The sequence below is a fragment of the Myotis daubentonii genome, chromosome 5 (assembly GCF_963259705.1).
Source record: "Myotis daubentonii chromosome 5, mMyoDau2.1, whole genome shotgun sequence".
Classification (NCBI taxonomy): Eukaryota; Metazoa; Chordata; class Mammalia; order Chiroptera; family Vespertilionidae; genus Myotis; species Myotis daubentonii.
The window spans coordinates 110,752,646-110,776,827 of NC_081844.1; the positions used below are offsets into that span (position 1 = coordinate 110,752,646).

Genomic DNA, 24,182 nt, shown 5'->3' on the forward strand with positions numbered 1-24,182 from the left:
TTTTGCTGATACTCACTCCGTGGCTCCGAGCGCCAACAATCATCCCACGTTCAAAGGCTGTTAATCGCATTGTTTACCCATATCTTCAGAAAAATAATCACTTCTACTGTTGTGGTAAACAACCTGCTTCCCTATTTATAATGGTCTGGCCCACTAGCAACTTCAGCGCAAAATTATAGCTAATTCGCCTACAAACGTCAGGTGGTCATAATAATCTGGCCACTCAGTGTACGTGTGTGTGTACATACATATATACATGTATGTACACACACACACATATCCTATATAATAAAAGGATAATACGCAAATTATCCCCTCAACCTGAGTTTGACCCAAGTTCAACCAGGGGGTGGGGGCTGGCCCACCAACTGCCCAGGGCCCCTCCCCCCTGGCCGGCCCTATCCCTGATCGGCCCCCCAGTCGGTTCCCCCACCCTGATCAGGGGTGTGGCTGGCCAGCCAACCTCCCACGTCCCCTCTTCTCAACCAGCCCATCCCATCGGCCCCTATGGAGGCGGGCCAGCCAGACCCCACCCATGCATGAATTCATGCACCAGGCCTCTAGTGTGTGTGTGTGTGTGTGTGTGTGTGTGTGTGTGTGTGTGTGTATGTATATTTAGAGAGAGAGTGGAAGGGAGGGGAGGAGACAGAGAGAGACACATCAATTGGAGTTTGAGCTTCCATCCGAGGTTCGTGCCCCCCCCAACCCTTCCGTCTGAGGGCAACGCTCTATCCACTGAACCAAACCGGCTGGGCGCCAGTGGAGCTTTGATAGCAATTACATTGAATCTGTAGCTCAGTACGGACATTTTAACATTAACACTTCTTCCATGAACATGGACTATCTTTCCGTGTTCTTCAGTTTCTACTAGTATCATCAGTGTCTTACTGTTTTCACTGGGCAGGTCTGCCTCCTTGGTTAAATGTGTTTCTGAGTTTTTTACTGTTTTTGATGCTATCGTGAATGGGATTGGCTTATTTATTTTTAGATAGTGTGTTGTTAGTGTACAGAAATGCAACTTACTTTGTATATTATGTTAATATTCTGCAACTTCACTGAATTCACTTCCTAGTTGCTACAGTTTTCTGGTGGAGTCTCGTTTTCCACGAAGCAGGGAGTTTTCCTCTTTCCTTTCCCGTGCGGAGGCCTTCCTTTCTTCTCAGCGCGGGTACCGTGGCCGGGCGTCCGCACCCGTGGCGGATAGCAGGGGGAGGGTGGCCTCCTTGCCTTGTTCCTGATGTAGAGGAAACCTGCAGTTCTCACCTCGGCGTGTGGCGTTAGCATGGGCTGGTCGTGTGTGGTCTTCACCACGTGGGCGTCTGTTCCTCTGGCACCTGGTTAATTCTCTGTCATGAACGAACGTTGAATTTTGTCAAGTGCTTTCTGCGTCTGTCGACACGCTCATGCTGCTTTATCCTGCGTGCGTTCATGTGGTGAGTCACGGGTTGATTCGTGGGCATTGAACCACCCCCGGGATAACCCGCCGGCTGTGGTGTCTGCGCCCTTATCGCTGGGTCCGTTTGCTAATGTTTGTTGAGAATTTCGCACCGGTGTTTACCAGGGGCTTGGGCCTGTGGTTTTCCTTTCTCGGGGCGTCCTTGTCTGCCTTGGCTGTCTGGGAGTGCCGCCTCGCACGGTGGATGGGGATGTGTCCCCTCGTTTGGTTCTGGACAGGTTTAAGGATCGCTGTCAGCTCCTGTGAAGGTTGGTAGGACTCACCAGAGAAGCCGCCTGGTCCTGGCCTTGCTTGGTGGGGAGGGTTTTTCTTTTTCTTTTTCTTTCTTTTTTTTTTTTTTTTTATTGCTTAAAGTATTACAAAGGGTATTACATATGTATCCATTTTATCCCCCCGCCCTAGACAGTCCCCTAGCCTCCCCTATCACCCAGTGTCCTATGTCGATTGGTTATGCTTATATGCATGCATACAAGTCCTTTAGTTGATCTCTTACCCCCCTACCCCCTGCCCCCCAACCCTCCCCGGCCTTCCCGCTGCAGCTCGACAATCTGTTTGAGGCAGCTCTGCCTCTGTATCTATTATTGTTCACAAGTTTATAATGGTCTCTATTGTCCACGAATGAGTGAGATCATGTGGTATTTTTCCTTTATTGACTGGCTTATTTCACTTAGCATAATGCTCTCCAGTTCCATCCATGACGTTGCAAGTGGGGAGGGTTTTTCTTTCTGATTCAGCCTGCTCGCCAGCGGTCACCTGTTCAGATTCCCATGTCGCGCGGCCCCGCCTGGGCAGGCGAGTGCTTCTGGGAGTTTGCCCGGTTCCTCCAGGTCTCTGGGCGTTGGTGTGACTCTTCATAGTGTCTGTTTCTCCTCTTTCGTTTCTCATTTTATTTATCTGTGTCTTCCTCCTTTTTCCTCAGCTCATCTAGATCACGGTTGGTCAGTTTTGTTTATCTTTTTGAAAACCAGCTCCGTTCATTGATCTTTTCTATTCTCGTCCGTGGGTGGCCATCCGAATCAGTGCTGGGGGGTGTGGGCGATGACAGCTACAACTCCTGCCCCCCACCCCCTGCCGAGCCCCGTCCGGTCCTTTGAGGTCACATGTGAGGATGCAGACTCGGGCCTCGGTCTCGGGTGTCCAGTGAGGCTCTCAGACGTCAGGACACACCGCACGCCCCGCAGGCTCGTGCACGCACACCTGCTGGGTCCTCCCTGGTCCCAGCTGCTGCTGCGGCTGTGGTCCCAGTGTAACCCCTGCTGCTGAGGGGTGCGCTGAGCCCCGGCCAGTCAGCCCCTGAGTGCCCAGCATGGCCTCTGAGCGTCTGGGGGCCAAGGGAGGGAGCTTTCCATGTCTGTGCACCGGGATGGGGGGGTCCTTCGCCTGGTCCCCAAGTCCTGCTGGTGGCAGTGGGCGGGGCATCAGGGCTTTCCTGGCTGTTGGCCCCTCCTCCTCCGGAACCAAGGAGGCGAATGCTCTCCTGCCCCCAGGACACAACCCACCTTGTCTCCCCACAGTGCCTGCTGCCTTGCAGCCGCTCCAGCACAGACTCCAAGCTGCCCTCGGTTCCCTTCCCGCCCCAGGCGCCAGCTTTTCCCGGGCTCGTCTGCGTGGGGTGGCAGAGATGGGGGGCCCACTAACCGCGCTTTCTGTCTTGTCTTAAAGGCTCAGCTGTCACAAGCGCTGGAGGAGCTGGGCAGCCAGAAGCAGAGAGCGGACATGGTGAGTCCAGGCCACGCCCTGCGGGGTCTCTGCCAGAGGGAGGCAGGGCGGGTGCCTTGACCCGGCCCAGGGCGTTCTCGTCCCCTCATGACGTGTCCTGCAGGCCCGCGTGGGCCCTGGCCGCCACATCCCTTCTTGTCATCAGAAATGAGGTGGGAGCAGAGGGCACAAGGTTTAGAAGCCAAGGCCTGGCTCCCAGAGACAGACTAGCTGCCTCAGTGTGAGGACTGGGGGCAGGGGCGCCTCCTGATAAGGTCATGCCCTGCCCCAGGGCCTGTGCCTGCAGCCCCGGAGCCGCCCACGCTGTCCAGGCTGAGCCAGGACCTCCCTGCAGCCTGCGGGTTCCCTGCCGGACAGGCTGCTTCTGTTGGCGGGTCTCTGCCCAGAGGACACGGGCCCCGCCTCCCCGAGAGCCCAGTGGGGGCACAGGTGTGCAGGAGAGGCAGGTGTCTCCCCACCCCGGGGAGGCGGGTGGGGACTTCGCTGCGGGAGCATGTCTGTCCTGTGCAGGCTGCGAGCCCCTTGCTGCTGCCCCGCCCTCGGCCTGGTCTCAGGACAGGGCGGCCACGGGATGTCTGTGTGTGGGGGCTGCTCTGCCCCAGGCCAGCTGGCTGGGTGAGGGCGAGGCTGCTGCTGGCACCCGGCGGCCTGGGACCGCGTCACGGGCCAGAGCTCTGCTCCTGCATCTTCGCCTCCTTCCATCAGCTCCCTGACCTTGAGCAGGGTGCCCTCTGTTGAAGTGACATGTCCTTCAATTTGCATATCCGTCGTGTCCTTGCTGTTGCCACCGCTGTCGCTTCCACTGCAGGGTAGGGCTGCTGGAAGGGCCTGGAATCGGCCACCATGAGGGGGCACTGGAGGAGGGGACGGGACTGCGGGCTGGCACAGGCCTGGAGCCCAAGGGTGGCTGTATGCAGGGCCTGGCAGGGGGAGATGAGGGGTGTCCGGGCAGTGCTGGGGAGTGCTCACACTGAAGGTAGAGGGCCCAGGGTCAGGGGTCAGGGAAGCTTGGGGAGGGCAAGTTTGGAGGGAAATATTGGGTCTGAGATGCTTTGGACATGGGGCGCCAGGCTGCAGCCGGAGTCAAGGCCAGCTGAGCATCCGTGTCCTCGTGTCCTTGGAGCCTCACGGCTGAGGAGGCAGAGCCTGAGGCTGAGCCCCATCAGGCAGCTCCGGCACCGACATGGGCCTGGGCAGGTGGCAGAGTCGGGGGCCCGAAAGCAGTGCTCTGGCCGGGGCTGCAGGGGCCATGCCATCGGCCCCGGGACGAGGGGCTGCAGGACAGCTGCATGCAGCCTGTGTGGGTCTCACTTTGACCACACAGTCTCTGTCCCTGGTCAAGCCCCCGGGACTAAACATGATGCCTGGTCCCTCCAGACAAATGAGAACGAATGTGGGCGCTGGCAGGACCCTGTCTCCCGGGGACTCTGAGGGCGGCCTAGGTGAGTGCCACTGTGGGCCTGGCACCCCCGCCTGCCGGGTGCTCCGCGCAGCTTCAGGTGAGACGGGCCTGTCCCTGTGGAGCCTGCAGAGAGGGCAGGAGGGCACGGCGGGTGCCCCGCATTGGCTCCCTCGCGCTGCCTTAGGTCTGGGCGCAGCTGTCCCTCAGGGGTAAGCTCAGCCTCTGGTGGCCTCGTCTGCAGCCTGGTTCACGCTGTTCACGCCTCTTCTCGTTCCCGGGTAGAGGGAAGAGGAGAAGTGCAGTCCCCCGCGTGTGCAGGCGGCGCTCGCGCTCGGGGGCCAGGGCCTCTGCTCCCTGCACCGCCCTCATCCATCCGGGCTTCGTGGAGCTAAAGGCCAGGCCAGGCGGACAGGGTGGGGTCTGGGGTGACAGAGCTGTCGGCTCTGCAGGGAGCGGCACCCCAGGGCCATGCCTCCCCCTGGCTTAGGAGCAGTTTCTTCTCCACTGTGACCTGTGTGGGAGGAGCCGAGAGCCACCAGCCTGGCTCTGGGGCTGGCCCCCCATTCCAGTGGCAGCCTCCCTGCTGCGTCAGGTCTAGTCCCAGGACAGCAGGGCTCAGGGTGGCCACTGCTGCAGGCTGCAGTCCTCTGCCCGGTCGCTGGGCACGGCCCCTCCTGGGGCCTCTCCCAGCCGCAGCCCCTCCCTCGCCTGCTGGTTTCTGGCCGAGTGAGCGCACATTCAGGAGAGGAGGGGAGGAGAAATCTCAACACCTCAGCTCACTGCTGTGACAGGCGCGCAGTGTGGCTGCCATTTGTCAGCGCAGCGCACCCACCTCCTCTCTAAGGAGCGGCCGTCGCAGGGAGCGCTGCCCCGGCCTGTGTGCCCCCCCCCCCACAGCGAGCCCTGGCCGCGGCTGGAGAAGTCAAGTACAGACGTCCTCTGGGGCTGCGTGTGCCTCAGGGAGGAGAGTAGCCACTCGGTTTCTGATTTAAGACACCCTGACCCCTCACGGCGCCTGCAAGGAAGCCGTCCTCTTCCTTGAGCCCCGTTTTCCTCAGTGGTCCCGTGGGCCTGCTCCTGGCCGCCAGGGGAGCCCTGCGGGGTCAGCCCGGGGGCGGGGCGGGGCGGGGCGGCGGGAGCCCTTCCCTGGCCTCGGTCACGCCCCTCGCACGTTCCTTGACAGGCCCAGGCTGGTGCGTCGCTGTGTCAGGGGCCTACGCTGCCTTTCCCTGGCTGCGGCTCCACACCCGCCCTGGGCCCCGCAGGGCGCCAGGAAGGTGGCACTCAGACTCGGAAAGTGAAGGTCCCAGCGGCCTCATCCGCTGTCCCAAATGTCGCCTCTGGGACAGCACCACATGCAGGTTGGCGGGCTCACCTCCACGTTGATGGGAGGAGTTCCAGCCGGGGACCCGCGGCCGCCCTGGTCCTGGCCGCTCTCAGTCCTGAGTCTCCTGTTCACACTCCCGGCCTTAGCGCTCAGTCCCAGGCTCCCTGTGCCGGGAGCCACGCTGCCACTTCAGGATCAGGTCCGAGTCCTCACCAGCCCGGCCATCCTGTCCAGGCCCCTGCCTCACGGCGGCTGTGGGGCCTGGAACCCCCTTGATACTCGGAAGCCCGGTCTGCCCGTGCTCTTTCCCTGCGAGGGGACCCGGCTGCTGCGGCACCACGTCTCCTGCCCATCTGTGACTGGGCTTCCCTGTGCCCGCTGTGCCCAGACACACGGGGCTGTGTTTCCCTGAGACCCAGCAGAGGCCCCTCGGCCGAGGAACCTGGGGGAGGCCGTTTCTGTAGCAGGAACTTTCAGATCCGCCACCGCCTCCGCAGACAGGCCCCACTGGCCTCACCCGCCAAACCTCACCCCGAGACCCCGGGCAAGCCCTGTGGCCGGGGAGACCGTTAGTGCTCAGCTCTTGGGCCTCCCCTCTCATGGCTTTCACAGAGCTGTGCCCGCCCACCCCCCAGGCTGCGCCTCTTGGAGGCGCCTGGAGCACTGGGTTAACCCTCCGCTCCTGTGGGAAGCAGGTGGGTGCCCCCTTCACCGGCAGGAGGACGCTCCCAGCTGCCGAGGGCTGGGCTGTGACGGGCACTGTGCCCCTCCGCGCCATGACCAGTGTCCCCCTGCAGAGCAGGAGCAGGGGCCTCAGCGGCTGAGGATGAGCCGCTGGCCCAAGACCTCCGGGTGCTGAGGGCTCACTTATCTGGCGCTCCTGGGGGCCCGGGAGGCCCTCCTTCCCGTGTCGTGCAGCTGCCGGCAGCTCCCGGGCAGGGGTCTAAGCAGCAGCCGCTCCCCTGGCACTCGGTTCGCCTGGAGCAGGCGCTGCGGGTAATTGTGCTCTTCACTTAGGAGAGGCGCCGAGAAGGAATGTCAATCTGTGCGTTCGCTTTGGAGATGGGGCATGTGCGGGCCGGGCCCTCTCTCCTGGAGATGTGATTCGGAAGGAAGAGGGCCCTGCCAGCAGCAGGCCCAGGGCCCGGCCGCTCCCGTCCCGGCCGCCTTGTGCCCGGCGGGCACCGTCCTTTCACTGGGAGGAGGATGGTCCTGGGACAGGGCTCCCAGCTTTGGGCGTTTAGCGGGCTCTCTCAGACGATGCAATCAGTTAGTCCTGTGTTGTTTTTAAAGCAATTCCATGCGGATTTTTCTCGTGAAGTGTGGACGGGTGGTTGCAGGCTGCAGGGTTAGTGCATTTGTCTTCCTGTCGCCCTGCGCTGGCTGACAGCACGTGAGCCAGCGCACACGGCCGGGGACTCTGCTCCAGCGGGCCTGGCTGAGGGCACCCCTGCCCCATTCCCATGACCCAGCTGCTCACCAGTCGCCCGCCAAACCGTCCTCATGCTTAGCTCCCAGCAGCCTCTGCACACCCTCCTGGGCTTCCTCCTGGTACATGCGACGTGTTTACGGAGCTGCTTCAGTGGGTGGCTAGGAGGTAAACGCGTGCAGAGCCTGTCTGGAGGGACTCCCGCGCTCCCGCCTGACCCTGTGCTGTTTCCCGCAGCTGGAGATGGAGCTGAAGGTGCTGCAGGCCCAGGCGGGCCCCACCGAGCAGAGTGTCCTGCTGTCCCGGGAGGAGGCGAGCGAGCTCAGGTACATCCCACCCACCCGCTCCCCGTCCCACCTTCCGGGGACACTGTCTTCTCCAGCCCCTGCCCTACGCTCAGCTCCTCTGCACAGACGGCCCACGGCGGGCCTTTCCCGTCCTTCTGCAGGCTGGCGCTGGCCGGCGTCTCGGTGTCCCCGGGGCTCAGAGAGCTGGGCTCCTGCCACAGTGCCCCGGGCCTGTGGCCAGCAGAGCCCGCGGCCTCGTGCGGCCTCCAGGGCGGCAGGTGTGCGCTCCTGGTTCCAGGGACAGTTGCTCGCAGAGCAGCAGCCGCCCGGACTCTTCCTCCTGCGAGGCGGCTCCCCTGTACGTGGCCATGGACACTGTCCGCTTCCTTGCCCCCCCCCCCCCCCCCGCGCCCTCGCTGTTGGGTGGAGGTGCCACAGTCCTTTCCCAGCCCCTTCCCCACCTGGACCCGCGGCTCGTCCTTAGGAAGGTCTTCCGGAGGCCGAGCTGACCGCCTGCTCCCGGCTGCTTGGTCCCCAGTGGCCGATGGGCAAGTGGACACTGTCCCCCAGACTCTCTGGGTGCAGGGTGAAGAGTAAGCACAGCGCTGGCCAGTGCTCAATGGTTAGAGCGCCAGCCCTCAGCCCAAAGGGTCATAGGTCCGCTTACCAGTCACAGGCACGGCCTCAGCTTCAGGTTCAATCCCCAGCCCCAGTTGGCAGGGGTGGTGCCTCCTCCCAAGAGCCGCCTGGGAGCCTGGGCCCGTGCCGCCACCGCTGCCCACTCTCAGACAGTCGCATCTGCATGGGCCTGAGCGCAGCTAGGCGTGCGTCCAGCATGTGTGGGCTGGCACGCTTTGGACTTAGTCATTTTTGCTTATTTTGTAAAATCTAAGATAAAGGCTTTATCATCAACATCTTGACGCGCTAGGAGGGGAATCAGCTGTGGGAAGCGACTGGCTCCTTAACAGAAGTCAGGCCGCCGTCTGGACACGCTCCGCCAGGAGGAGCTGCCCTTGGGGGGCTGGAGTGGGTCTGACTGCAGGCCCGCCGCCCCGTTTGGGGTTCCCCTGAGCCCTGGCAGCAGGCTGAGGACAGGCTCTGGGAGGAGCCCCAGCACAGGGACAGGACCCTGGGCCAGGCAGGGCGTGCAGGGGCCCCTCCTCCCTGGCCAGGGTTCACCCCTCCGCCCCGTTCATGTCTCCATGTCTGTCTCATCCAAAACCGCCAGGTGCCCCAGCTTCCAGCACCTTCTGCACAGTGTCCCCGCTCTGGGCCAGACTCTCAGGCGGCTGCCCCACCCATCACAGAAAACGCCCAGCCGTGTCCTCGTGCCTCCATGTCCCCTGTCGCCAGTGTGATGCTGGCTGTGGGCCCAGCGCCCTCGGGCCAGTCTAGGCAGCGTGCTCTGTCTTTCCCGCGAAGCCACACGGGGCATAAGAGGCAGCCTTTCTGGTTTTGGGGGGGCGGGCTGGGGGAGGGCCACAGACACACCCTGAGGAGGGTGCCCCACAGCCCAGCTTCCTGCTCCATCCCCCCTCCTATGCTGTGTGGGAGCCTCGGGCCTTCATGCCACCCCTCCCTCCTGCTGCTGCCGCCTCGTGTGGGGAGAGGTTCTGGAAGGACACACAGGTGGTACCATTGTCGTGCACACACACACATACACGTGTGCACACACGCATACACATACACACGCATGCACATGGATCTGTGTAGAAAGCGCGTCGGCTGTATAACTTATTAAGTGCATGGGTCTGTCCCAGGCACATGTAAAACTACGTACAGACGAAACCGCTCCTTTAGGGACAAGCGGGGACTCGGCTGGAGCTGACCGGCTCCCGCTCCTGCTGCCGGGAGCTGCCCTCCAAGTCTCGAGCTGTGGCTGCGCTTTAACAGGCGGGTCGACGCGCTGACAACCCGAGCAGGGCCCTGCCGACCCTCGTCCTCTGCCAGGAGCCACAGGGCAGCATCCGACAGCAGGCCCAGGTACAGCCCCGCCTGAGCAGGGCCGCCGGCCAGGAGGCACGGGGACACAGACCTCACAGTGTGGGGCCCAGAGTGAGCGGGACACAGCCTCTCCTCGTGCCTCCAGGAGAGGAGGAGTCACACCGAGCGCCAGGAGTCACACCGAGAGCCAGGACAGCCGTCACTGGCACCCTTACCGACCAGGACGCTCAAGCAGGTGTAAAACGGCTTCAGTAAAGTATGTATCCTTGTCAACAAATGCAAGAGTGTAACCCTCAACAAAAGAATAGAAAAAAGTGTTTTTCAAGGATCAAAGTGCAGACCTGGACGGTACAGTAGCCGGGGCGGGACTCACTGGCTGGCTCAGCAGCAGGCCCCTGTGACTCAGGCAGGTCAGGAGCAGTCACTGTCGGAGGGGAGGCCGACCCAGAGGGAGCAGCGAGGATGGAGCCGCAGGTCCTGGGGACAGCCAGGCGGCCTTCCAGGTGGAGTCCCGGTGGGAGAGGGGAGGTGGGCGGGCACACCCCCTGATGGGCGGCGGGCACACCCCAGGAGCCGAGTGTGGGTGAGCCCACCTAGAAAACCACCCATGGCCCCTGCCAGTTAGTCCCTGAGTCAGAGACACGGGGAGCATCTGACAGGAGCGAGGGAGCAGCATGAGTGACAGCGACCATGGCTCATCCGCAACCAGGAGGCCAGGATGCCGCGCGCACACCACGTTCCGAGGGGGGGAGCTGTCAGCGGCGGGCGAGGAAGTGTCCTTCGGGGACGGAGGGACGTCGTGCTGTCAGATCAAGGAAACCACGACCATTTGTCACCGGCAGAGCCGAGCGCAGGGCTGAGGAGCTGGCCCAGGGGAGGGTCGGCCTTTCCCACGGAGAGCCACGTGGGGCCGACGGGACAGTGGGCGGCGGCTCCTCACCTGGGCTCACCTGGCTTAGCACCTGTGAGATCGCGGACGTGCTCAGTGCACAGAGGAAGCGTGGGCCTGCGGGGACCGCCCGCCTGCTGAGGACTCTGCTTGCTGTGGGCGCTGTTCCTGGAGCAGCTATGACGTGGAGCCGGCTGCGTGGCTTAAGCGCCCACGCTCGGGGAGGGCCGGGCGCCACTCCGAGGCCACGCATAAGCCTGTGTGGAGCTTAGGGAGACGGGTGGGGTGAGAACGAGAGGTTTGGGTTCCTCTGTGTCCTCCGTGTCAGCACTGGGTGTGCCCAGCCTTGTCTTGGCATCACCTATTTCCCGTGGCTGCCGATGCTGGACTCTGCTGGCAGCTCGGTCCTCTGCGGCCGTTCAGATCTGTCACCAGCTCCTTCTTTTTGACTTTGGCAAGTTCTTTATGTTCTTGGCATTTCCATTTGCCAGTCTGGTTAGCGTATATTGGCCCTCAGTCCCTAGCTTGTCTTTTCCTCTTATCAGTGTCTTTAATACAACAGAAGTTCCTAATTGTGGTAAAGTCCAATTAATCACTTCAATGGAACACCTTTTTTTAGATGCCAACTCTGAAAACTCCTGGCCTGACCCTAAGTATCAAAGATTTTCAGTTCTGTTTTTTCTGAACGTTTTATAGTTTCACATTTTACATTTAAGTCTCTAATCCAATAAGAAGAAGAAATAAAAGGCATTCAAATTGGAAAGGAGGAAGTAAAACTCTCATTATTCACATGATATTGTACATAGAAAACCCTAAAGACTCCACCAAAAAAACTACTAGATTTAATAAATGAATTTGGCAATGTAACAGGATACAAAATCAACACCCAAAAATCAGTGGCCTTTTTATACACCAATAATGAATTCTCAGAAAGAGAAACTAAACAAACAGTCCCATTTACCATTGCAACAAAAAAATTAAGTTAGGAATGAACTTAACCAAGGAGGCAAAAGACTTGTACTCAGAAAACTACAGGTCGTTGAAAAAAAGAGATGGAAGATCTACACAAGTGGAAGAATATCCCGTGTTCATGGATTGGTAGAATCAACATCATTAAAATGTCCATACTACCCAAGGCAATCGACAGATTCGATGCAATCCCTATTAAAATATCAATAGCATATTTCACAGACCTAGAACAAATACTCCAAAAATTTATACGGAATCAAAAAAGAGCCCGAATAGCTGCAGCAATTTTGAGAAAGAAGAATCTCTTACCCTTGAGACGGCATGGAGGTTACCTGGAGAGCATCACACTAAGTGAAATAAGTCAGAGAAAGACAAGTGTCATATGATCTCACTCACATGTGGAATCCAGTTAACAAAATAAACTGATGAACAGAGTGGCTGCAGAAACATGGAAGCAGGGAACAGAGTATGGAATCTCAGAGGGAAGGCGGGGGTGGGGGTGGGATGGAAAGTGATCAACCAAAGACTTTGTATGTGTATATGCATCACCCATGGACACAGACAATAGGGTGGTGAAGGCCTGGGGGAGAGGGGCGGCAGGGGCAGGCTGGAGGGGGGGAAAGGGGGACATATGTAATCTTTTCAACAATAAAGAATTACTAAAAAAGTAATAAATCTCAAATCCACGTTCAGGTACGTTTTGTGTGAGATGTGAGGTTTAGGTTAAGGTTTATGTTGTTTTATTTTTCGCCTGAAGGTGTTGGGTGCCGCAGCACCAGGTGGGTAAAGGCTGTGTCCTCCCTGACCCCGTGCCCTTGTCACAGTGAGTCGCCGAGTTCCTGTTCCGGGCTCTGATTGGCTGTCTTGACCAGGGCTCATCCCCTCACCACTGTCTCCATCTCTGCAGCCTGTGAGCAGTTCCAGGACCCATCTGTGTGATTCCTCCAGTTCCATTCCTGCTCCTCAGGCTGCTTGGCCGTGCTCCTCCTCCTGGCTTCCCTGTGAATGTTGGCTCAGCGTGGGGTGCCGGCTGTGGTGACCTGGCCGCAGTCGGGAGGAGCTGCATCCCTGGGGGTCCCACTCCACACACATGACCCTCCCTTGCTCAGGCCTGATTTCTCCTCGGCGTTTCACTCAGGCACGGTCCCTGCTGTTAGGGCAGATTCATCCCTCTGTGTCGTCTTGTATCCACTGTAAGGCTGCTTCATTGTGGTTTACTATTGCACCTTATCGTTATATAGAACGGATTGGAGGAATCACAGCACCAGATTTCAAGCTATACTGCAAAGCCACCGTACTCAAAACAGCCTGGTACTGGCACAAGAACAGGCATATAGATCAATGGAACAGAACAGAGAACCCAGAAATTGACCCAAGCCATTATGCTCAATTAATATTTGACAAAGGAGGGAAGAGCATACAATGGAGTCAGGACAGTCTCTTCAATAAATGGTGTTGGGAAAATTGGACAGATACATGCAAAAAATTGAAACTAGACCACCAACTTACACCATCCACAAGAATAAACTCAAAATGCATAAAAGACTTAAATGTAAGTCATGAAACCATAAAAATCCTAGAAGAAACCATAGGCAGCAAAATCTCAGACATCTCTCATAGCAATTTGTTTACAGATACATCTCCCAGGGCAATGGGAACTAAGGAGAAAATAAACAAATGGGACTTCATCAAATAAAAAGCTTCTGCCAGCAAAAGAAACCATCAACACAATGAAAAGGGAGCCCACGATATGGGAGAACATATTTGGCAATGATACATCTGATAAAGGGTTAATATCTAAAATATATAAGGAACTCATACAACTTAACAAAAGGAAGACAAACAATTTAATTTAAAATGGGCAAAGGACCTAAATAGATACTTTTCCAAAGAGAACATATTAAAGCCAAGAGACCTGAAAAAATGCTCAAAGTCACTGATCATCTGAGAGATGCAAATCAAAATGACAATGCGGTACCATCTCACACCTGTCAGAATGGCTATCATCAACAAGTCAACAAATGACAGGTGCTGGTGAGGATGTGGAGAAAGGAACCCTCGTGCACTGCTGGTGGGAATGCAGACTGTGCAGCCACTGTGGAGAACAGTATGGAGTTTCCTCCAAAAATTAAATATGGAACTGCCATTTGACCCAGTGATCCCACTTCTAGGCATATATCCTAAGAACCCAGAAACACCGATCAGAGAGGATGTGTGCACCCCTGTGTTCACAGCAGCACAGTTTACCATCGCGAAGATCCGGGAGCAGCCCAGGTGCGGGCCCTGTCGCTTGGCAGAGTCACCCCTCAGGTGTCCTGCACCCACTGTAAGGCTGCCTCATTGTGGTTCACTATGGCACCTCATCATTACATAGAAGGGATTTGGTTTTTCGTTTTTTTATTCGTTTTTTAACGAATTCGTTTTTTAAGTCAATATTTTTTTATTGACTTCAGAGGGAGAGAGGGAAAGGAAGAGAGAAACATCAGTGATGAGAGAGAATCATGGATCGGCCGCCTCCTGCACACCCCACACTGGGGATCGAGCCTGCAACCGGGGCACGTCCCCTGACCAGGAATCGAACTGTGACCTCCTGGTTCATAGGTCGACGCTCAACCACTGAGCCACGCCGGCCGGGCAGGAATTGGTTTTTTCAGTTGTTCACCTTGTATCCTGCAACATTACCCAGTTTTCGGAGGGTTTTTAGTCTTTATTTTTGGTTGATTCCTTGCAGTTTTCCAAGTAGATACTCTGTTGTCTAAACTTCGTCAGGCTTATGTTTTGTTCTCCAAGGGGGCGCCCTGCGCTGGTGATGACCTCGACGTGGGATGCAGGGGCGGGGCGGGCTCGGCCAGGCGCCTGGTGGGGGCCACGTGGGCGTCCCCCTGAGCGTGATGCTTGCGGGAGGTGTGCTGGGCGGCTGGGTCTCGATGTACAGGTTCCCATCTCCTCTCCTTGATCATGAGCGCAGGTTGGATTTTCTCAGGTCCTGCTTTTCCTTGACTTGAGTGATAGGTCCTGTGTTTTCCCTTTAGACTTGCCGTACTGTCAGCGACGGTGGTGTATTTGTCGGAGCTGAATAGCTGACATCCCGAGGTAAACCCTCCTGGTGTGATGTATTGTTCTTCGTGTGTATCAGGGACTCAGCGGCCGATGTCTTGCTGCTGACTGCCCGTGTTCGCGAGGATGTCGGGCCGCGGTTCCGTTATCGCGCTGCCTTGTCTGGTTCCTGTCGGCGTCGTGCAGCCTCCCAGGGACTCGGAGCGTCCCTCTCCCTCCGTGTCCGGGAGCTCGGCTTTGAGGAGATGCAGTGGGGCTGGGGCTGTGCGCTCCCCCTGCACGTGGGTCACACCCTCTCGGGGCGGGTCTGACGGCTCTGCAGCCGCCTGTGTCTGGTCCTGACGCAGCCCCTGCTCAGAGCAGAACGGTGGTGACTCCAGAAAAGCTGCAGACATGGCGCGGAGCTCCCTGCACTCCGTCTTCCCTCTCTCGGGTTCACGCCTCACGGGACGGGCACCCCTGGCATTGGGTGTCTGAGTCACCTGCAGGCTCGCTTGTTCACCCGGCATGGCCGGCCCAGGGCACCACCAGGGGGCCCTGGCCTCGTCTCTGCGTCCGGTGCCCTGTGCCCCTGTCTGTCTCCCGACACCGTAGCGCTGGCCCATCTGCCGGCCTGTTGTCTCCTGCGACACCGAAGGTCTGGGGGGCAGAGGCGACCCCGTGTGAGTGCCTTCTTGTCACACCAGACCCCCAGGTCCCTCCTCGGTCCGTCTCCTACGTCTCACATTTTACTGTCAGCAGCAGGGCCAGCGCTCATCAGCACGCTGCTCAGCCTCCTCGGCACATAGGCGTCCGCCGTGCCCGAGCACAGACAGCCATGTCCGTCATGATGCGGTCCCAGCCACCCCCTCCCGTTTCCAGAAACACTCTTCCCTCTGAGCCCCGCCTCCCAGAGCCCTTGCCTCCTGTTCCCAGCGCGCCCGGGCCCCACCCTCAGGACCTCGCCGAACGGTTACCTTCCAAACGCCGCCGGACCACACCTGGGTCAGGGCTGCAGCCCAGGGCGCGGGGCAGGCGTTCGGTCCACGCAGGACCCTCCTGTGAGGGCCCGAGCTGGGATCACCTCCCACGCCCAGTCCCTGCCGAGGACTTCGACGGTCGTTTAAGGCCGTGGCCACCAGTGTCTGCAGTGAGCCTGCCATGCTCGGTGCGGGACACACAGGGCGGACGAGAGGACAGAGGCACCAGCGGTGACAGCGTGGCTCGGCCGAGCTCTGAGTGCGGGCAGCCAGCAGGCGTGGGGGGTGTGATGGGGGGATCCAGGACCCTTGGGAGATGGGCCTGCACTGCCTCGCTCCAGCCCCAGGCCGCTCCCACGGCACCTGTCCCCCAGTCGCTCTTCTCTAAGGGTCCCGCTTGTAGCATGTTCCTTACAGATGCTTTAGGCAAGAGAGCACCCCCTTCCAGCGGATTTCCACACTCACATGTGCACACATTCACGTGCACATACACTCACATACACGCAACCTCTCAGCACACTCACATGTGCACGCACACTTGTGTACACACACACACAACCTCTCATAGCACACTAACATGCACGCACACTCGTATACACACACTCACACGCAACCTCTCACAGCACACTCACATGTGCACACACACTTGTGTACACACATACAACCTATCACAGCACACTAACATGCACGCACACTCATATATACACACACGCAACCTCTCACAGCACACTCACGCGTGCGCACATTCACATGCACATTCACATGCAGCCTCTTACAGCACACTCATGTGCACACACATTCACGTGCACATACACTCACATACATGCAACCTCTCACAGCACACTCACCCACATGTGTGCACACACTCGTGTCTACAGGCACACACGAACATGCACATGTGATCATGTATGTGTGCACATATGCACTCACTTCACATATGTGTGCACATCCATACATGTGTCGGGCACATGTGAGCATGCACACTCACACATGCGCGCACGCTCTTTTAGCCGTTCTCTTCCCCTCTCCTGCGACCAGGCACCATGTCCCCGAGGAGGACAGGCAGGAATGCCCCCGTGTGAGATGCGCGGACGGGGTGGTTCTCCGGGTTTGCTCGCACAGCAGGGCGGACTGTGCCGTTTTATTCAGCGTCTGCAGCCGACAGACGTTGGTTTGAATCCAGCCCTCGAGGACATTCACTCACGAGCCTTCAGAATCCGAATGCCCTGTTTTCCAAAGGGCCTCAGAGGCACAGCGTGCCCGAGGAAGGGGGCCTCCTGGAGGGGACCCCACCCCGCATGGGCGCCTCTGCTGGTCTCCGGGCCCAGAGGGAGGGCGCGCCCCACGCCCCCAGCGCCTGTCTCTGCTGCCCCACGTGGTGCTCTCGCGCTCCTCGTCACGCCTCCTTGTCGTTTCTGGGACAGTGTCCTCCGCAGGTCCTCTCCCCTGGGCTCCACTGTCCCCCTCTGTCCAGTGTGATCCCCGGGACTCCCTCCCCATCAGGACTTCTCCATGGGAACAGAGGCCGAGGAGGCACCCGCCAGCCTCTGCCTGGGCCTCTTGCAGGGCTTTTAAGGTCCTCCGTGGACGTCAGTCTCATGTATGTGTATTTGGGAACAGAACTGGGGCCTCTCTCGTGACCGCTCTCCCCAAGGGCGGTGGTGTCACGGCCTCTCCCCGCAGGGTGAAGGTGGAGGAGCTGGAAGGGGAGCGCAGCCGCCTGGAGGAGGACAAGCGGAGGCTGGAGGCGCAGCTGGAGCACCTCACCCTGCAGGTGAGCCCGTCGGAGCTGGGCCCTCCGTGCCCCTGCCCCACATCCCCTCCCCTGGCTCAGACCTGCTCCGCGCACGCACCACCCGCTCACCGGGAGCAGGTGTCCCCGGCCCCGAGAGGTCACCTGCCCACGAGGGCTGACCCAGCCAGGCCGCAGCCTTGTCCGCGGGGAGGGGTTGTGGTGTGGCTGGTCCGAGCCCCGCCCCCGGCAGTGGGGAGGTTGACCTGCTGTTCACACCGTGCGCTTGCGCTGCTTTTGTCTGTCCTCCTGTGTCCATTGTCCTGTGGCAGGAGGCCTGCAGGCTACCCCCACCCAGGTCTGGACAGGCCCTCGGATTTTATCTTGACGCCTACTCGAGACAAATCCATCCCGTTCTTATTGCCAATTCCTGGAGACGCGGAGGTGACAGCTGTGAGGGAGCCAGGCGCAGTGAGCGTGGCCGGGCTGTGCGCAGCGCCCAGCCTGTCAGCTCAGACCGGTCATTGGGCCGCGGCCTCGTGGAGAGCCGGCTGCTGGCAGGTGGAGCCCGGGGGCAGCGACGCTGTCAGAGGCGCCTGGGGTCGCGTTCTGGCTTTTTCATCCTGCAGCCTGAGGTCGCTGATGGCTCCGGGCCTCCCCCATCAGCCAGCAGTGAGTCCCGCGAAAGCTGTTCTTTTTCCTGCTCCGGACGCGGCACCCACCGGCATGGGGCTGCGCAGGGCAGAGGGGCAGAGGCGGTCTTTCCGGTGGCAGGAGGACAAGGAAACTTCACGTCGGGCTCAGGGCCGGGTCCAGGTGGCGGGGGTGGCGTGCAGAGTGCCGGCGGGTGGAGAGGGGCTTCATGGCGGGTCCGGCCTCTGAGGCCGCAGGTGTGAGCTGGACTAGGGCTTTGCCCTCTGAGCCCCCAGTGTGTCCTTCATGAAGTCGGGGAAGTGACGCCACTCGGGGCCGCGGGGAGACAGGCCACACCTGCCACCACGCCCGGCACACAGTGCACGCTCACGTCGTCTGTCGAGGGGACGAGACCTCCTCTCTGCCCGGGCCTGGGGGCAGCAGGAGCGCACAGCGCCCTCCCAGTGGCCTGGCCGCGCTCTGCAGGCGGGAGCCCCTCGCCCTCTGCCCCGGCTGCAGCGCTGCAGCTCGGCCATGGCTGTGGTCCTGGAGCCAGATGGAGAGGCGGGGAGGGGCCGCCGCGTTCAGCTCGCCTGGCTGTGTCCGCCTGCTGCTGAGTGTCCTGTGCGAGCCCCTCCCCCTCCCTCTGGCGGAGTCTTGGGGTTGGGCCACTTCAGGGAAGATTGATGAAGCTCAGCTGCGGCCGCCGTCATTGGGAGCCTGTGCCTGGAGAGGGCTCGCTAGTCGGAGCTTCTGGGGTTCAGTTCCCCGCTGGGCGGGAGGGAGCGGGGCGCTCACACGGGCCTGCTCCGGGCCTGGGGCCTCCGCGCGCCTGTGGTGCAGCCTCCTGAGGTGCTGGCTCCCTGGGTGACCTGTGCATTCTCACGTGGCTCGAGGAGAGCCTCCCAGGAGCCTTCAGAAAGACGGGGAACTCGGGGACCCCATTTAGAGGTGGGGAGGCTGAGGCCCACAGTTAGCCAACACTCCACTGACCAAGACACACCTTTCTTTCTTTCTTTAAATCTATTTTTATTGACGTCAGATAGGGAGAGGGAGAGAGAGAAACATCAGTGATGAGAGAGAATCACTGATCGGCTGCCTCCTGCACGCCCCACACTGGGGATCGAGCCCGCAACCTTGTCATGTGCCCTGACTGGGAATCAAACCCGGGACCCTTAGGCCGACACTCTACCCACTGAGCCACACCGGCCAGGGCTCAGACACCCCTTTTTAGAGGCAGAATCGGGTTTGAACATCCCTGAAATAAAGGCACGTGAGCAAGTGCCAGGGGCCGTGGGCCGGCGGCAGCGGGGCCCTCGCTGTGCCTACAGCAGGGCTCGGGGAGCAGACTGTCTGTGTGACCGCCAGGGAGCAGTGGGGAGCGTGTGCCTGTGCCCCGCACCTGCACACACCCCGCCTTCCCGGGCCTGTCCTCTGGTCAGCGTCTTGGCCAGAGGCTTGGAGGGTGACCGGCCTCGGATTCCCAGAACCAAGGGAATGGCTGTGACCAGCCCCGGAGGGACGCATGCCCGGTGCTGGCAGCAGAGGCGACAGCTCCCAGCCAGGCTGCCTCCTACCGGGAGGGTGACAGGTGCTCCCCACATTGGGGTTTCTTACCGGCCACAAGCCCCGGGCGCTCCTGAGGTGTCAGGGCAGAGGGCCAGGCGCCCCCTGCGTGCGAGGGCGCTCAGTGCGTGGCAGGCCCGGGGCCCATGTGTAGTGGGTGGGTCTCCCCAGCGGCTCCTGAACATTCTCACGCCAGCAACGTTGAAAGTTTCCCAGGAACCCGTTTTCCCACCATCCGACCCATCACAGACGTTCCCTGTGGCCGCTCTGTGACTCCTCATCTCTCCCAGCCCCGTCTCCCCCGTCCCCCCCCTCCTCACCTCTCCTTTCCCCTCTCTCCTCATCTCTCCCAGCCCGTCCCTCACACCTCTCTCCTCACCTCTCCCCCATCCCCCTCTCTCCTACCTCCCTCTCCCCACCTCTCCCTGTCCCCCTCCCCCCATCCACTTCTCTTCCTCCACCCATCCACGCATCCTCTTGAACTTTTTTGATGCATTTTAAAGCAAATTGCAAACATCTGTAGCCTGCCCTGTCAGCACGCGTGTAATTAAGCAGAATTCATCCCGGGGTTGAGCCCCAGAGCTGCCAGCCACGCTGCTGGGCAGGAGGTGGGTGGTGGGCGTGGGAGCCTGCGTGGCCGCCCTCCCTCGGAGGCCCGCCCACCCCAGCCGGCCTGCTGGGCGCTCAGGAAGGGGCTCAGACTGCAGCCCCGTGACCTTTCACATAAATGCAGCTTTGGGGGGAATGGAGTGGGTAGAAAATTGCTGGCTTCCCTGTGAGCAGAAAGCTCAGTGCCGGGCCCGCTCCTGCCCCTGCGTCACCAGCAGGAAGCACTGTCTAATCACAGACTCCACCTCCACCTCTTCCCTCTGAATATGAATATGGTGGGTGGGGAGCTTCCCTCCTCCTCTCCCCTCAGTGCCCTCTCCCCATCCATGCTCTGAGGCCCCAGCCCCCACTGCTCTGTCACACAGCCGCTGCCCAGGGGCAAGTTTGTCAGCCCTTGAACACCACCTGCCCCCACCCGCCCCCACCCGCCCCCACCTGCCCCCACTCACCCCCACCTGCCCCCACTCACCCCCACCTGCCCCCATCCTCCCCCATCTGTTCCCACCCACCCCCACCTGCCCCCACCCGTTCCCACCTGCCCCCACCCGTTCCCACCTGCCCCCACCTGTTCCCACCCGCCCCCACCTGTTCCCACCCGCCCCCACCTGCCCCCACCCGTTCCCACCCGCCCCCACCTGCCCCCACCCGTTCCCACCCGCCCCCACCCGTTCCCACCTGCCAGGAGCCCTGAGCCCCAGCACCCTCACCTCTGCCTCTCAGATCCCCTGTTGGCTCTGGTGGTTCCCATGGATTTGCTTGGAGGGAACCGGTGGTTGTTTCTTTCCTGGCACATCCTGACTGCTCACCGCCTGTAACTCGGAGGAAAACCTGGCTCCAGACGGTTCTGCACCTCGTCCTTGTCACTTGCTGCACGAGGGCGGCCTTTCCATCAGTCCGTGGGGTTTGGGGTTCCTGTGGGGCGTGCCCTCACCTGTTCAGCCGGCTGTCGTTAGTGGGAGTGCAGCCGCCACCTCCTCCTCTGTAGCCACAAACACGGCTGCTGAGTGTCCGCGATGTGGCGTTTCCCGTGTGCCAGTCTGTGTGGTGTAACTTCCAGAAGAGGGGCAGCGGGCTGAAGGGCACCTGCAGGTGCCTGACAGGTGCGGCTTCTCACAGCGTCACTGCCCCTCCCGCCCGGCAGGACAGTGTGTGCCAGCAGCCTGAGGGCACTGTGCCCCTGCCCTCGCCAACAGTGCCCTCAGGCTTTTAGGTTTTTCTGGTCCAGTAGGTGATAAGGTTCAACGTAGTTCTAACCTCTGTTACTTTATTATACACTAGAGGCCTGGTGCACGAAATTCGTGCATGGGGAGGGGGGTTCCTCAGCCCTGCCTGTACCCTCTCCAATCCAGGACCCCTCGGGGGATGTCCAACTGCTGTGCGGGATCGGGCCTAAACCGGCAGTCAGACATCCCTCCCACAATCCGGACCGCTCGCCTTCCTGCCTGATCGCCCCAGCCCCTCTGCCTGCCTGCCTGATGCGCCTAACCGCTCTTCCCTGCCGGCCTGATCGCCCCTAACCGCTCTTCCCTGCCGGCCTGATCGCCCCTAACCGCTCTTCCCTGCCGGCCTGATCGCCCCTAACCGCTCTTCCCTGCCGGCCTGATCGCCCCTAACCGCTCTTCCCTGCCGGCCTGATCGCCCCTGACCGCTCTTCCCTGCCGGCCTGATCGCCCCTGACCGCTCTTCCCTGCCGGCCTGATCGCCCCTGACCGCTCTTCCCTGCCGGCCTGATCGCCCCTGACCGCTCTTCCCTGCCGGCCTGATCGCCCCTGACCGCTCTTCCCTGCCGGCCTGATCGCCCCTGACCGCTCTTCCCTGCCGGCCTGATCGCCCCTGACCGCTCTTCCCTGCCGGCCTGATCGCCCCTGACCGCTCTTCCCTGCCGGCCTGATCGCCCCTGACCGCTCTTCCCTGCCGGCCTGATCGCCCCTGACCGCTCTTCCCTGCCGGCCTGATCGCCCCTGACCGCTCTTCCCTGCCGGCCTGATCGCCCCTGACCGCTCTTCCCTGCCGGCCTGATCGCCCCTGACCGCTCTTCCCTGCCGGCCTGATCGCCCCTGACCGCTCTTCCCTGCCGGCCTGATCGCCCCTGACCGCTCTTCCCTGCCGGCCTGATCGCCCCTGACCGCTCTTCCCTGCCGGCCTGATCGCCCCTGACCGCTCTTCCCTGCCGGCCTGATCGCCCCTGACCGCTCTTCCCTGCCGGCCTGATCGCCCCTGACCGCTCTTCCCTGCCGGCCTGATCGCCCCTGACCGCTCTTCCCTGCCGGCCTGATCGCCCCTGACCGCTCTTCCCTGCCGGCCTGATCGCCCCTGACCGCTCTTCCCTGCCGGCCTGATCGCCCCTGACCGCTCTTCCCTGCCGGCCTGATCGCCCCTGACCGCTCTTCCCTGCCGGCCTGATCGCCCCTGACCGCTCTTCCCTGCCGGCCTGATCGCCCCTGACCGCTCTTCCCTGCCGGCCTGATCGCCCCTGACCGCTCTTCCCTGCCGGCCTGATCGCCCCTGACCGCTCTTCCCTGCCGGCCTGATCGCCCCTGACCGCTCTTCCCTGCCGGCCTGATCGCCCCTGACCGCTCTTCCCTGCCGGCCTGATCGCCCCTGACCGCTCTTCCCTGCCGGCCTGATCGCCCCTGACCGCTCTTCCCTGCCGGCCTGATCGCCCCTGACCGCTCTTCCCTGCCGGCCTGATCGCCCCTGACCGCTCTTCCCTGCCGGCCTGATCGCCCCTGACCGCTCTTCCCTGCCGGCCTGATCGCCCCTGACCGCTCTTCCCTGCCGGCCTGATCGCCCCTGACCGCTCTTCCCTGCCGGCCTGATCGCCCCTGACCGCTCTTCCCTGCCGGCCTGATCGCCCCTGACCGCTCTTCCCTGCCGGCCTGATCGCCCCTGACCGCTCTTCCCTGCCGGCCTGATCGCCCCTGACCGCTCTTCCCTGCCGGCCTGATCGCCCCTGACCGCTCTTCCCTGCCGGCCTGATCGCCCCTAACCGCTCTTCCCTGCCGGCCTGATCGCCCCTAACCGCTCTTCCCTGCCGGCCTGATCGCCCCTAACCGCCTCTGCCTCGGCCCCTGCTACCGTTGCTTTGTCCAGAAGGACATCCGGACGACGTCTGGTTGATCTGGTCTAATTAGCATATTACCCTTTTATTGGTGTAGATGAGAGGAAGGACTTTTTAGTGTGTTTGTACGTGTGAATAGTCGTGCTCCATTTTTCAAGCCGACTATCGGCCTTCTTGTTGATTTCTTAGAGTCTTTGTATATTAAGGAGTTGGGCTCCTTTTATTTTAAGTTGTGAGCATGTTTTCCCAGTTTATTGCTTATCTTTTGACTTTGCTTAAGGTATTTTTTACGAAGGCAGTTTTTCCTTCCTTTTTCACATCCCAGTCGTGACTGACTCGGAACCTGCCTGTGGCCCTGATGTGCAGAGTGAGAAGGATCTCAGTCTGTTTTTGAAGACTCTTCCTTGTCACCCCGCACGAGGCCTGTGTGTCTCTGGGTCTGTTTTGTCTTCCCTTCATCCGTGTCTCCGCGTGGCCCTGTTCTGGGTGGTTCTGATTGGTGCCTGCGGTGCTCCGTGTCCGACACGTCTCGTCCGCCCCCACAGGACTCTGCAGGCTTCCCAGCAGCTCTTGGCTCTCATCTGGCCTCAGCGTCAGCATAGTTAGCCCCTCAGCTTTTAGTTTTGCTCGATTTCATGAAACGTGAAAATGGGCGTCAGGAGACAGACACCCTGGACATTTGCTCTGCCTGCCCGCCGTGTCGCGTTGTGCCCGCCCACGTGCTGGGACCCTGCGTGCCACTGGGACAGGTCACACGCGTGCCCGTCTGCAGTCCCATGCCCCTGTATTCACACGTACGTTCTGGGCTCCACATGCAGGGTTGGTAACCTACCTCCTGGTGCCCAGGCCTGACTTCTTAGGGCCCTGCTCCCCCGGTCTGCCTGCTCCCTGGGCTTGCTCCCCGGCCTGCCTGCTTGCACCCCGGGCCTGCCTGCACCCCGGGCCTGCCTGCACCCTGGGCCTGCCTGCCCCCCAGCCTGCCTGCTCCCCGGGCTTGCTCCCCGGGCCTGCCTGCCCCCCGGCCTGCCTGCACCCCGGGCCTGCCTGCCCCCCAGCCTGCCTGCTCCCCGGGCCTGCCTGCCCCCTGGCCTGCCTGCCCCCTGGCCTGCCTGCACCCCGGGCCTGCCTGCTCCCCGGGCCTGC

At 60.8% G+C, this 24,182-nt stretch overlaps 2 protein-coding genes across 5 annotated transcripts in view; both read left to right on the plus strand.

Moving 5' to 3' along the window:
- Window positions 1-24,182, plus strand: part of MAD1L1 (mitotic arrest deficient 1 like 1) — a 149,600-nt gene that overhangs the window by 103,439 nt on the left and 21,979 nt on the right. For all 4 annotated transcript variants that reach the window (XM_059699422.1, XM_059699425.1, XM_059699424.1 and 1 more), the window contains 3 exons: window positions 3,119-3,175; window positions 7,571-7,659; window positions 17,122-17,212. In XM_059699422.1, the coding sequence (XP_059555405.1) occupies window positions 3,119-3,175; window positions 7,571-7,659; window positions 17,122-17,212 (237 nt within the window). The remainder of the gene's footprint in view (window positions 1-3,118; window positions 3,176-7,570; window positions 7,660-17,121; window positions 17,213-24,182) is intronic.
- PSMG3 (proteasome assembly chaperone 3) overlaps window positions 1-24,182 on the plus strand; it is a 139,146-nt gene that overhangs the window by 17,302 nt on the left and 97,662 nt on the right. The gene's annotated exons all lie outside the window — the stretch shown is intronic.